The 15,094-nt window shown below is 45.7% G+C and overlaps 2 protein-coding genes across 3 annotated transcripts in view; both read left to right on the top strand.

Moving 5' to 3' along the window:
* LOC135906758 (uncharacterized) overlaps positions 1-15,094 on the top strand; it is a 308,457-nt gene that overhangs the window by 281,654 nt on the left and 11,709 nt on the right. The window lies entirely within an intron of this gene.
* LOC135906791 (uncharacterized) lies at positions 730-10,180 on the top strand. The gene is made up of 4 exons (XM_070521270.1): positions 730-868; positions 2,171-2,304; positions 3,141-3,436; positions 9,714-10,180. Exons 2-4 carry the CDS (start codon positions 2,220-2,222, stop codon positions 9,963-9,965), a joined length of 633 nt encoding a protein of 210 aa, XP_070377371.1. The 5' UTR covers positions 730-868; positions 2,171-2,219; the 3' UTR covers positions 9,966-10,180.

Here is a 15,094-nt window from a genome sequence, read left to right as displayed (position 1 = left end):
ACAAAAAGTAACCATCGTTCTCCTCAAAAGGGACAGAAAGATAGAAAACAAGGTTGACAGGAAAGGCGCGAAAATTATTCTTTTTTGTTCACTGCTGTGCTAAGTCCATAGTTGCAAGCTGAGCTACAATGGAAACTCCAATAAGCTAGTGCACCCATAAGAATTTGAATATTATCATTTCATCAACTCTTGAGCAATGACAATATCCTTGTATATTGGACCATCATTGAATACCATAAAACAAATCAATATAATGCTCTCGAAGCAGATGTTTATATTAGAAACGAGACCGCCCAATTACTATTCGTAATTTTGAATCCTCAGCCACCCTTTGAAGTTATTCAATGGAGAAGGTCAAGCCCACCGTTTAGGTGAAGTTGCTTATAGAGCAAGGACCGTGCGCCAATATATAATGTAACGCGCAACAATTTATTACTGCTACATCTCAACACAGGGCTAAGCTAGGCGCTCGCAATATTCGACATGGTTGCATACTCGCGCTTCAACGAATGCAGCTCAACGGCAAGGCACTTTCAATCAGTCCACTGCTGCCGCACACGACGCCAATTTAGCGCTGTTTCAGGCGACTTGGTCTACGGTCGTGAAACGTATCACGCGTGGCAAGGCCTTTGATCTCCCAATTAGCCGTGAAAAGGCGTGCGTCTGCGAGATAGCTGCGTGGCGCAGGACGTGGTTTCTGTTTCTTTCTTTGTTTTGAGTTGGCGACTCCTTTTCCGACGTCAGTGTTTGCAGCCAGCAAGCGAAAACACACGCAGCGGTTAAATACCTCGCGTGCAGCCCCAGTGGGACAGATTCTCCCTCTGTTTAGAAACTCACCAGACTCTTCCCCGGCACACTTCGAAGGAAGGTGAGCAAATTGACTTCGTGGCATTTGTCACCTCCTGGTTCTAGGCGCTAGTAAAACAAAATATGAATTCCGCGCATTTAAATTTATTAGGTGCTTCTCGCGTCAAATTTCGTACTACGCACTACGATCTTGGCAATATGTACGGTAGTTTATATCTTACATTTGTTTGACGCAAAGCAAAGAACGTTTACGTGGAAGTTAAATAATGCTGCCTGCTGCGCAGTGATCCAGTCGCGAATATGCATGAGTATTGCAATGGGACAGGATGCCGTCATTCACTATAATAGATATATATGTATATATATATATATATATATATATATATATATATATATATATATATATATATATATATATATATATATATATATATATCATGCAGTGCATGGCGTGTTATATAGCGCAAACTGCTACTTCGCATTAAGTCTCAATGTCTCACTGTGCAATAAATGACTTTGCAGGCTAGTAATGGTTGCATACCCGTCATATTTTCTGTTAAGGTAAAATAAAATGGCTTCTGTGTGCGTGTTGCGGGCTCCTGTGGTTTCTTAAAGGTGCGCATTAGGAAATTATTTCTTTACAATATTGCCGCCTACAACCGTTAGTCCATGTAGTATTCAATTTGTGATTATTTTGATTTTTATTAGAACTAATGAGCACCCGGAGGTTCGGTAAAATTTTGCAATCGTTACAGAAGGGAAGCCATAGGAATACGCTTCATGGTCCGGTATGTAGTAGGGCCTAAAAAAGACCTACTTTCCTGTTTCGCTCCTGTTTACAGAAGTGTATGTGCGAAAGCATGATAGTGAGCATTAAAACTTACTGTCCTTAGAGTGGTGAAATGGATGGAGCTACATTGCTCAGAACAAGACAATGCATAGCCAAGTAAACACCTATGAAAGTACCTTGGAAGTGATCAACATCGTGAATGCATTCGTTTGGTGACTGTTACGGTGTCTACTCCACGATTTGTATATTTTAATACACCTAATTCTTTTCTGAATAAACCTAAGCCATCTGCGCATGAACTGACATCACAGTAAAACTGAAAGCATACCTTTGTTGGCTTTCTTATCTAATATGACTCGTAATTCTTCCGACACCTTTCACAAAAGTCATGGAATCCAAAGTGTACCTAACTTGCGTTCTTCAGAATGCCCAGCCTTCCGTATACAGTTCGAAAGTGTTTATCTGGAGTGGTGCTTTGTTTGCGGCGGTATCAATCTACTCTTGAAGCTCGAAAACTTCTACTGCAGTATGGCTAATGTAAAATTATTTTTTCCTTGCCATATATTCACGCAGGAATTTCTGAACACAGTACAGGAACGGTTGTAAAAGTTAGTGAACCGCCATGGCCCTACTGGCAGTGTCTATCGCTCTGCTCGCCATCTTTCAGCTTGGCAGCGCTGGAAATGATTATTCTCAGCTTGTTACAGGTGAGCAACAATATTCGATAGGTCTTTCTGTTGTACCGTAGGTATCTTCAGTGCCTGATATTGCTTCGAAGCGAACAGGGAAACAGGACGAGCACAGGTGCATGCTCCTTTCGATTCAGTTTTCGTACTATATAGAAAATATATTGACAAGATTATGAAACGACCAAGCTTCCAAAAAATCACCCAATCATATACCTTATCAATTCGTTCGAGAAGTACTGAGCTATTTATTTAGGGGACATACTGTTTTTTTTAATACTTGCCATGAACAGAGTTCGCTTTACTAACGTCTGTATCTTGGAGATGCAACACAAATAGCACTTCTGTCTCAAACAGCGAGAAAATAAAATGTGTTGACATAAATCAGTGCACGTGGGAAAAATCACATTGACATTGTACACATTAGCTTCGAAATTTTTCTTGAATGCAAGATATCATTAACGTCCCTGAGCCATCTTGCTTGACTTCGTTTGGCGCATGCACATCAGTTAATTGCCATCATATGAATCATATTGTATGGCGTGATAAAATTTACAAGAATTCCATCATGACGCGCTGCTATCATTGTGGCTATCGTGAAGGACAACATGCCAAATGAGATGAACAACAACAAATGCTGCTTTTGTTCTAACGTATTCAAACAAAATGTGTGGTTTTGTGTGTGAACTGGTATGTTGTGTGACGGGTTATAGGGATATGTTGCAATTAACAATAATTATTTCTTTAGCATAGATTCCATACACCTCCTACTTTTGTGCACACGTTGAAATACTGCTCGATATAATGCCGTCAAAACTTCTCTTTACTAAAATGCTTGCTAACACAACATCCCGTAGCACGCTGCCACAACGCCCCGGACGTGGACTGGACAGAAAGCATCAATGCTTACCTTCGGCGGATACCAGACATAATTACAATTCCAGGCCCCGCAAAGAAGCCAGGGATATTGGGATTGAAATTCTCTTCAGTCGAAGTGACAGGCCTCGGAAGTTTGTGCGCTTACAAGCCACCCCATAGCTTTTGTGTGTCTAACCGCACCATGATTGAAGCTGAGGTGTTGGCCGTCGACTCTTTTGGGCTCAACGTGGAGTGGAAGTCCTGCACGGGAAGCAGCGGCAAACTAGGAACAAAGGTAGGCACCATATAAACTATCGCGCAGTAAAAATAGTGTAATACCTGGCAAAAAGCACAGCCTGGTTTCCAGCTGAAGTTTTTTTTTTCGGATGAAAAATATATATGTAGAGTCAGAGGAGAACCAAACTGAGCCTAAAAAGTGCAGAACTAGAGAACACCCTTCAAAAAATGCACGAAACAAGAACAACCACATAAAAAGCGCATTATGTACAATATCCCGCTCACAAAAGAAGACAGTTGTTTTCTAGGCGAGGCAAGTTATACATAGCCGACTGACTTCAGCATGCTGTGCTTAACATACTGTGCCTTCGCACCAATAACCTGTGCCTTCGAAGCAATACCCAGTCTGTGACATTCACCTTTACAAACTATAAAAACAGTGTTATGGATAGATGCAATACGCGTGTATATATATATATCTATATATATATATATACCCTATTAGAAAATCCAGTATCCAGATAATCTTTAGAAGATATATCTTTAGAAGCAACAGGCGAACTGTTTCAGTTTGAACCCGTTACTTAACCCTCGTCTAAAACTATATGAAAGATCTTTCCAGGAGGCATCGCTTAGTTGTGCAATGAACATTTGTGCATCTGAACAAAAATAACAACGTTCTAAGGTAATTCAGTTAGGCCTCCGTTCTTTTTGTTACGACGCCGAAGTGGCGTGGTGTTTTATTATTAAAATACCACAAATGCCGGTTTAAGCATACTCAGCGACATTCTCCTGTATTTTACAGTGTGAATGAGGCAATAGTTAAAAGAATCAAAAAGTCACTGCAGTCCAAGACATTACTTCATTTCTTTTTACAGAGCTAACTCCGATAAATGGAGTTACTTCCGAAATTCAGTACATTAAGTACGGTTTGCCGCAAGTATCTGTCTCAGAGCCTGTTTTATTTTTACTGTATAATAACGGTATTGTAAATTTTCAAGGTTGTTCCAGTATTATGTTATACGCGGATGGTAGAAACGTGTTTTAGGTGGCAGAAATAGGAAATATAATAGGAAATAGGAAAATAGGAAAAAATAGGCTAAGCTGGTTAACCTCCCTGCCTTCCTTCTCCACTTTTTCCTTCCTTCCTTCCGCTAAGCCGCAATGTGCAAATTGTTACAATATGCTGGTTTGAACGAATGGCACCACAAACACTCAACTAAAATCCACTGTTCACTTTTACTTCATTTCTGTTTCGCCAATTGCTCGCGCACTGAGTGCCGCGGGCAGCGAGGTGCACGTGATGGACTCTGAGGGTGTGTGTTAAATTAAACAAAAAAGTAGTGATAAGGCTAGGTGCATATTTACCTGAGAGGGGTAGGTACCCAGGTTGGAAATGTATTTGAACGGTACAGTACCATTGTGTTTTCAGTTGGTCTCAGCCTGAAGAAATCAATTTCTGAAAAAAGAGACAACGCACGTGAGCAAGTATTGGATATCATAAACGTGCTCGGCTCTTTTTTCAGCAGTAGAAAGAAATTATTACTGTGGAATAACTGATAAAATCAAAATAGGGGGTTTTACGTGCCAAAACCACTTTCTGATTATGAGGCACGCCATAGTAGAGGACTCCGCAAATTTCGACCACGTGGGGTTCTTTAACGTGCATCTAAATCTAAGTACACGTGTGTTTTCGCATTTCGCCGCCATCGAAATGCGGCCGCCGTGGCCGGCATTCGATCCCGCGACCTTGCGCTCAGCAGCCTAACACCACAGCTATTCAGCGACCACGGCGGATAACTGATAAAATCAATGACGCCTTTTTTATAATGAATATGTCTCATTGAACTTCAGCAGCTGGCACTGCTTTCGCAAAATATTGCTACGGAAGAGTGTTTATAATGACGAAGCGGTGAGCAGTGAGAAGACGACGACGACGACGATTAGAGGCTACCGCAGGCTGTTGCCTCTTGGCCAAGTGCGGCGTATTCCCTTGTAAATATACTTGTATATAGCTTTTCCTGTGTGTCTTCCTACGTAACATATCTGGTAGAAATGAACGTTCCCTGTACCTCGTCACGGAGCTTCGCAGTGGGTGGTACGTGGAGGTGCGTCGGTACGTCGAGGTACTACGTCGAGGATGATACGTCGAGGTCAAGCCATCAAGTACCTTGACGGTACTTCATGGCTCCCCGCGATGACAACTCGACCGCGCCGGCTCCGACACCTGCTTCCCCTTCGACGACCTACATCACTCTCCCCATTCCCCGTGATCCTGGCGTATTCTCGGGCAAAGAAGGGGAAGACGTCGATGACTGGATCAGCCTGTACGAACACGTCAGCCGGAATAACCGACGGGACCCTTCTATCATGCTCGCCAACGCAGTCTTTTACCTCGGTGGCACACCTCGAGTTTGGTTTCGGACGCACGAAGATGAGCTCATCAGTTGGGATTCGCTTAAGCGAAAGCTCCGAGACTTGTTCGGCAACCCATACGGTCACCAACTTGCCGCGCAGAAGGTGTTATCCGGCCGCGTGCAGACATCGACGTAGCCCTACGTCACGTACATTCAGGAAGTCTTGGCTCTGTACCGCAAAGTTGACGCACAAATGACAGTCCGACAAGGTCTCCCACATCCTCAAAGGCATTGCCGATGACGCCTTCAACTTGCACGTTTTCAACAACCTGGCGATGGTGGATGCAGTTATAAAAGAGTGCCGCCGCCTGGAACTCGCTAAAAGCCGACCTATTAACCAGCAGTTTGGCCGTCTGCCCAACACCCCAGTGACATCTACCTGTGCCGACGCTCCTCGTCCCACCAACACTGGCGATGTTACCCGGATCATCCGGCGTGAGATCGAGGCCGCCTATCCGGCTGCTTTTGACTCCAGCCCTCCAACGCACCTGCAGGCACGGTTTCTCTGATCCAGGCAGTTGTTTGCCAGGAATTCGCAAACATGGGTTTTCCCACCATCTGGTCAATTTTGGCTTGACGACACGAGTGCTGCCACGTGGGCGTCACCTGTTGTACTAGTAAAAAAGAAGGATCGCTCATGGCGCTTGTGCGTGGATTGTCGGCACCTTAACAGCGTTAAGAAAAAGGACGTGTATTCCCTATTTCGGATTGATGAGGCCCTTGACTGCCTCCACGATGCTCGCTACTTGTCCTCTATTGACCTTCGCTCTGGCTACTGACAGATCGCCGTGGACGATTTCGACCGCGAGGAGACTCCTTTTGTAACACCAGACGGTCTTTATCAATTCAAAGTGACGCCGTTCGGTCTATGTAACGCTCCTGTCACTTTTGAACACATGTGGACTCCCTTCTTCTCGGTTTGAAATGTTCCACGTGCCTGTGCTCCTTGGACGACTTTATAGTATTCCCCTCAAGTTTCGCTACGCACCTCGAGCGCCTCTCAGCAGTCCTGGACGTTTTCCGTCAAGCCGGTCTGCAACTCAACGCATTCAAGTGCCGATTCGGCCGTCACCAGATTACCGTCCTTGGGCATCTCGTTGACGCCAACGGAGTGCATCCGGACTCAGGCAAGATTTATACTGTTGCGCACTTCCCTGTTCCGAAGTGTGTCAAGGATGTGTGCAGCATCATCGGCCTTTGTTCGTCCTTCCGCCGTTTGGTGAAGAATTTTTCGGCAATAGCACGACCACTAACCGAGCTTTTTAAGAAAGACGCCCCTTTCCAGTGGGGCGATTACGAGGCCTCTGCATTCTCGCATGTAATCGACCTTCTCACAATGCCTCCTGTACTGGCCTATTTTGGTCCTTCTGCACCTATCGAAGTTCGTACTGATGCCAGCGGCCACGGAAAATGCGCAGTACTGGCCCAATGCCAGCGTGGCAACGACCGTGTTATCGCTTACTCCAGCAGCCTCCTCTCACCCTCGGAGCACAACTATTCCATCAGTGAGCGTGAGTGTCTGGCCCTAGTTTGAGTGGTTGCGAAGTTCCGTCCATACTTATATGACCGACCCTTTTCCGTTGTCACGGAACATCACGCCCTTTGCTGGTTATGCTCACTGAAGGATCATGCAGGTCGCTGGGCCTTACGCCTCCAAGAATATTCGTATACTGTCACCTTCAAATCTAGCCGACTACCCAAGGACGCTGACTGGCTGTCTCGCTACCCTGTAGACGAGCCTGACGATGCCGTTGGTAGTACCGCCAACGGCATTTTCTCTGTGTCTGCCTTCGCTAACATCGCCGATGCGCAGTACCGAGACCTATCGCTGCGAGCACTCATCCAGCGTCTGCGCTCTACACCTACCGACGCATCTGTTCGCTGAAATGTCCTTCAGGGCGGCATTATGTACCGAAGGAACTTTCTCCCTGACGGATCTGATCTTGTTCTTGTCAAGCCAAAACATCTACGACAGACTGTGCTCTTTGAGATGCATGACGCACCCACTGCAGAATATCTTGGGGTAACCCGCACGTACGACCACGTCCGCCGCCACTTCCATTCGCCTGGTCTCGCTGGCTCCGTCCGACGCTATGTTGCTGCCTGTGATCCCTGCCAGCGTCGGAAAACACTTCAGGTGCTACCTGCCGGTCATCTCCAGCCGATCACTATCCCTGTGGAACCGTTTTTTCGTGTGGGATTAGACCTCCTCGGTCCCTTTCCCCCGTCATCCTCTGGGAACAAATGGGTAGCCGTCGCAACTGATTACGCCACCCGATATGCTATCACGCGGACTCTCCCTACCAGTTGCGCCACTGACGTCGCGGACTTTCTTTTGCGCGACATTATCTTACTTCATGGCGCCCCGTGACAGCTGCTTACTGACCGTGCCCGTAACTTCCTCTCGAAAGTTGTCGCCAACATTGTGCGTTCCTTCTACACTCAACACAAGCTGACTACCTCATACCATCCTCAAACCAATGGCCTGACAGATCGGTTGAACCGTACTCTTACCGATATGCTCTCCAAGTACGTTTCCAAGGACCACCACGACTGGTACATTGCCATTCCTTACGTCCCCTTGGCGCACAATTCTTCCCAGCACGACACCGCCGGATTTCCTCCATTTTACCTACTGTACGGTCGCAAACCTACCTTGCCTCTTGACATGGCACTTCCTCCTACTGTGATCTCGAAAAGCGAGTATGCGCGCGACGCCATCGCCCTCGCCGACTATGCGCGCCAGCTTGCCCGTGCTTGACTGACGGCCTCCCAAACCACTCAGCAGCGTCAGTACAACGCCCGCACTCTGACGTACAGTTTTCGCCTGGTGCGCTCGTTCTCCTGTAATCGCCCTCTCGTCACGTCGGTCTTTCAGAAAAGCTCCTTTCGCGAAACACAGGGCCCTACCGCGTGCTGCGCCAGGTGACGCCTGTGACGCACGAAATTGATCCTGTGTGTTCAACCTCGTCCTCTACTCTGGCATCTAGTGATGTCGTGCACATCAGTAGGCTCAAGGCCTACTACACTGCTTCCGAGTCCGGCCTTTAGTCGCTCCGGGACGGCGCTTTTGCAGCCGAGAGTAGTGCTACCGAACAGTGTATATAATGACGAAGAGGCGAGCAGTGAGAAGATGGCTACGAAGATTAGAGGGTAGCGCGGGCTGTTGCCTCTTGGCCAAGTGCAGCGTATTCCCTTGTAAATATACTTGTATATAGCTTTTCCTCTGTGCCTTCCTTCGTAAGAATAATATTAGAAGTTTAAAAATAGCAATGTCCTAATTCGCTATTGATTAGTCATGACATTCTACTTAATTGGGTTGCTCAATGCAGCAGAAATTGAATAGCGTTGTGAGACACCATAACAAGATCTCTATGGACACAAGTACCGTCTCAAAAGAAAAGAGTCAGAGGGTCAAGGAAAAGGTATACTTCCTTTCAGGCCTGAACTGATAAGATCTGTGTTGCATCCCACTGTTAGTCGATTTTAGGTGCTCGTTAAAAAACCCCTGGTGGTCGAAATTTCCGGAGTCCTCCACTACGGCTTGCCTCATAATCAGAAATTGGTTTTGGCACATAAAACCCTATAATTAAATTTTTTTCAACTGTTAGTCGAGTCTGCTTTTTGCTGAAATAGTGCGGCAGTCGTCCAACGCATATAAACAGAGCAAGCGACAAATATCCTTGTACCTCCGTAATTCGCTTTTTTGCTATTTAATTATCAGATTCACACACAAACAATTCCTGTGCAAACAAGCGTCAGTGCCACGCCAGCACATAGGTTGGGGTCTGCCAGAACTGTGGAAGGAAATCGATTCAAGTATATTCTGCATGCACTATATATTGAGTTACAGTGTTTACGCTACAAGTTTGAATAGCCTCTTTATTAGCTTCTCTTCTTTATTGCTACATTTTCAAGGTTTCTCCAAGCCGGCTGCGCATCTACTTTGTTGCTGAACCAACAGCTGAGGACCCTTACAGGATTCGGCTGCAAAACATCGAACCCGACAACCTTTACGACGCCCAGTTGTACGTGACAGGAACCAACCCAACAATTATGAGCTTCGTGGAAGCTCTCAAAATCGTATTCATGCCCCACCTGCAGCTGATGTGGAGCAGACTCATTCGCGTAGATGCAGTGGCACTCATTGGAGGCGACCTGCATATCTAAGGAAATTTTAGATGTAAAAAAACATGGTTTTGTCCCCAGAATATAATAATATACAGCTGCTTTACAACATGCAGCTTTGCATTTTTGATTGGCGTCATTTCATTCGTATCTTGGGAAGCTCCGTCGTTGAAGTAACCATATGAAAAAGAATTATACATAGTTAAGGTATCAAATGAAGATTGCTGTTACAGAAATAAAGCTCCTTTTTCTTCCGATTCATGGGATTCAACGTTTTCTTGCTTGATAAATGTCCTGGATTCAAAGTGATTAGAGTTTGACTCCATCAGAGTGCATTTATGTAAAAATTTTTTTCTTAATCTTCAAGGCATGATTCTTTGGAAACACAGGCGACCAAATTCCATAGTATTACGGTCACCTTAATTTACTCAAACCTTTACCAGTAGGCCTTGCTAAGCTGTTCTCGTCAATTTTCGGTATATTTATTTCTGTGTTTGGTCTCATAAGCTCAATATGACACTAAAATACCGCTAGTTACATAGCACTTCTTAAAGCATCTTTTGTTGTGGCTGTCGTTGTTGGTGTTGGTGGGAAAGCCGGGAACAGGAACTGAGGTTAGCTCCACTACAACAAGCCATGAGTCGGCGAGTGCAAATAAAAGAAACAAAAAGCTGAGAACCGTGTAGACCGACAGCAGGAGCAGAGGAAGCTCTTTTTTATCATGTGTCCCTTTCTCTTGTAGTCTCGCTGCTTGAAGCACCAGACACGAGACACACGCCCAGCAAGGCGCCATGTTTAAAAGGCTGCCGAGAAAAACGATGGTGGATGCTACTGGGCTAGCCCCTCCCCCTCCCCCACACCATTTTCTTGAAGAGCAGCAGTGGCCTCGAAACAGCCATTGACGCTGGGTATTCCGGTAGATAAGTCGTTTCGGCAGTTGTAAAATCGTTGAAAGCAGATAATGATAGCGAGGTAGCTGGTTAGGTTGATCGCTGCTCGACAGATAAATGAAAGTAACGACAGCATCCATTTATCAAAGGTGCACCCGCAAGGGGCCCCAATGAGTGACAGCAACAGCCATCTAGCGTGCGGTATTTATCGTCAACTCACTTCACACTCACATCTTCACCTATGTTTTAAAGGTGTAGATGTTCAGCTACGTTTCCCCGACGGGAACCTACTACGATTTCAGTTGGTAAGCAGCATTCATTTGCCATATCTCAAACAAAACAGCGTTTGCTTCTTCATTTGATAGCAACCACAGTTTCTTTCCTAGTAGAAACACAGTGTAAATGCCGTATAAGAAGAGTCCCAATTAAAGAGTGACGTAACTTAATGAATTATTCAGGGCTGTAAAGATGGGCCAGACGATTCACGGGGCGATGGCACGAAAGCGAAGCGCACGCTAGGACAGTCATTCCAGTATAGGAATAAAGAAGAACCACTGCTACTTGGAGTTCAAAATCGCTCGCTGCAAACTGAATTTCCGACGCTTGCTGCAGTATGCGCTGCTAACCAAATGTGCGCTCAAGCAGCCGCAAGTGCAACGCGCAGATCCTTTCTCAACCGCAGGAGGCCATAGCTACAGTTATGATGGCGACTGCAATGTTGTAGGCCCCCTACAAAAGTACCTCTATTTTGCATAACACCGATTTTTTTTGTTTTTTTGAATTTTATGTATCTGCAAATATTGAGCAACATGTTGCAAAATAGATTATCTTCCTATCAGCATTAGTGATGAGATAACAGTGAGATTTCAAAGCGATTTCCTCGCATTGCGAAACCAAAACTTTTTACAAGTTCTTTATCTTGTCGTCGAGCAGCCATACAAACAAAAAGAGACTCTAACAACTCTCGTGGGGCCTCCAGCTATGAAGCTTGAGCAATTTAGGCCTTTGTGCTCTTTCGCAGCCTAACTTGTAATGGGTTAATTCCAATTTCCTGGGGTATCAGCCGCCGGAGATGGTCGGTGAAATTTCTCCATTTCGGCTACAGCCGGCAATGAGAAAAAGATACCCGGTTCCCACCGGGATCCCTCCCGAGGCCGTTGCTTGGGAGTCAGCTACCCTGCCCCTGAGCCACGCGAGCGCTTGCTAGCACGCAGAGGAAGAATGCCCTATAAACGCGTCCTTGTGCGCGAGTACCCATACGATGTGATATGTGCGCCGCGTGGCGTCGATAAGTGCACATATTACATTTCACTTGCGCAATGATAACCGAAGGTATAACGCCATGTAACAGATGCACAGGTAGTGGTACAAGACAGTTATAGAACAGGTTTGACACAGGAAGTTTAAGTAAGCAGACGTATAGAGGAATGCTATGTAAATAATTAGGCTGTAGCTGAATCAATCAAACTGGCCACGAGACAGACGGTGACTATATCACCGCAACGTTTCAATGGGGATGCCAATAAATCACCGTCGTCACCATCAATCCTCACCATGCCACCCCACAACGCGTCAATGCCAGCTGGATAGGGGTCTATGTTACCGCCGCGTTTCAAAGAGGACGCCAATCAACAATCCTCGTCCTCATCATAATGTGCCATCTGTACGTACGCCCTTTGCAATGCAGTAGCTCACTATTACACCAGGTGTAACGCCCTGTAGCATTTCGATAGGTAGCGGTGCAAGGTAGATAGATGTCTTCAGAAAGAAAAATATTATAAAGATGTGTCAATATTGATGTATTGCAATACATGTACGGCGTAGATGAATATTCCCGCAGGCTAACTGACTGTTCGTTACCACCCAATCGCAAAGGAGATGCCACAAAGCGATCAATATCATCATTATTATCATCCGCAGCAACGTACCGTGCCACAGGTCAAGGAATCTGGCATGGGCATCACGTTGTCTGAATGCCTGTTTACTTTTCGGTACATGTTACGGCGCTTCCTCGCAAGGCACGAAGCGCTGCTGAAGAAGCGAATCCTGGAGCTACGCGCACGGCAGCAACCAGGGGCTCTATTTTGCGGTGATCATTCTCGCCGATACCATCGCCTTCGCCTAGCCTTCGATATCGCCAGACGCTGATTGGCTGGTTGAGCACATGTCACCCAATTTTGCTCAACCAGCCAATCAGCTCTCACCTGATAGAGATGCTATCGCCAAGACGGCACTGTCGCCGAAAGCGAACGGTGCGCAATACGCCCACACGCAATATCAGTCTCAGCAGACCACGGTGCATAGAGGACGACAAGCCGCACCACAAGCCGCCGCCCACCGTCGACGCCTGGCAGACAATTCAGATTGTTCTCTTGAAAAGGACGCGAAGCCACTTCGCTGCGAAGACCCTGTAGTGCGTGGTGTGTCGAAAAGGGGGCTCCTATTCAGCGCCCTCCTCCAGCTTCCGCTGTGACTGTGCTGCGTGTGCGGCGCAGGCCTGTGTCAGTTTTTGACATCTTTCAGATGCTTTGAAGATTCCTTTACGTTTTTCTCAAAAACACATTTTCCTCCACCTTATGTAACGCAAGCCTTTATGACGTTTTATATGTAATTTCTGACACTCATTCCTCACATAGAGGTGCATGCAACGGAAGGGAATAAAAGAAATGGATGCAAAATTTCTGCAATTAAAGCTCGTTTAGCAAATAAATTTGGTCCAAACTGGCAATTTTTTCAACTTAGTTTAGTTTTCCAAATATTACTCCCTAATATTTATCACATTGCATTTATGCTAGTTGATTACATAGGTCCCACACTTAGCTACATCAGTGCCGGAGCTTTACTCAATTTAGCAATTCAGTAGTTACTTATATCGGCTAGCGCCAATGGCACTTTCACCACATTTTGTGACGAAAATTACCGGCCAAAAATAAAATGAAGCATTTTCGGCACATTAAATTGTTGATGAACCCAGCTGAATAAGACAACAGAAATTTGTGTCGCAACTACAGCAATTTCTGTTGTACGACAGAAGTTCCTGATGTTGATGTAGTTGCAAAATACATTTCTGACGTTACGACAGAAATTTTGGTGCGATACAAAAACATTCTGTCGCGAAGACCAAGAGTTCTGGAGTCGCAGCAGAAACATTCTGTTCTGACAACAAGAGTTTATGAAGTCGCAACAACTTTATGTCGCCACAGTGATTCTGACGTCGCAACAGGAACTCTCTGTCACGACTACATATTTTCTGTCGTGGCGTTAGAAATGTGCCACTTTCTGTCGTAATGACGTTAGATCTGCCGCCGCGACAGAAGCGCTTTCCGTCACGACCCTTTAAAACTGTATGTCAGTTTCGCAAAGGTGGTATACACTGGACTTTCATCTTGCGCGGTATTCAATCGTGCTTCTATAAATCCGGCAATGCTCATAGCAGCGACACTGGTGAAAAAGGCGAGGTGGTCAATTGTTATAATTGTGCCGTGACGATGATGCCCCTGCATCGCCCGACCGGCCTCCTCAAAATAGGCCACTTACCAAAATTATATCATCTGCGGGAATGGCTGCGTATCCGTTTTGTTTCATTTGGTAAGATGGGGCACTCAGGCTTTTGGACCGACATGTGCCGTTACGCTGGCGCATTAGTTAATTTCCTAGAAATACTGCATAAGACTTCGCGCAGCGAAAAAAGTTTTGCGTTGTTCCACAGAGTTGAGTGAAAAGCTGTCTCGCACCGGTCCCAGTATTCTCACACAGCGCTGCCATGAGAAACCAGTTTGCCATCAAAATGAACACTCATCCACGAATGTTTACGTAGCTATTATGCACTGAACACACGAATTTTATGCGTGCTCAAAATTGTAAAAAGCCAGGCACAACTGTCGAAATTCGCAGTAACAATCCTAGCAGTTTCCTTGGTCACTGTCGTATATTTCTCAATTTCTTATTATTATGATATGGATATCGTAAAGAAAAATTGATGTTCTAGCACTCCACGATGTACCTATGGTAACAACACGTTTGCTCTTTTAGAGATGTGCCAGTTGACGCGGTGGAGTGAAAGCGCATCTTGTCTCTTAAAATGCAGATACAAGCATCAACGCAGACACAGATTCTTACTGTTGGCATAGCCAAAATGTATACGTACAGTCGCCTACTTTCGCAAAAGTGACGCTTATGTAAGAAGTGTGTACGCTGCGCAGGAACCTCCACCGGACGGGGTGCACTTGTTGGATGCATGTGTGTGTTTGCCTCAGTTTTAAGTGTGTCGTTGTGTACACT

Source organism: Dermacentor albipictus, chromosome 7, assembly GCF_038994185.2.
Source record: "Dermacentor albipictus isolate Rhodes 1998 colony chromosome 7, USDA_Dalb.pri_finalv2, whole genome shotgun sequence".
Classification (NCBI taxonomy): Eukaryota; Metazoa; Arthropoda; class Arachnida; order Ixodida; family Ixodidae; genus Dermacentor; species Dermacentor albipictus.
The sequence above is the reverse complement of the archived record's forward strand: the minus strand, read 5'-3'. Positions and strand labels throughout refer to the sequence as shown.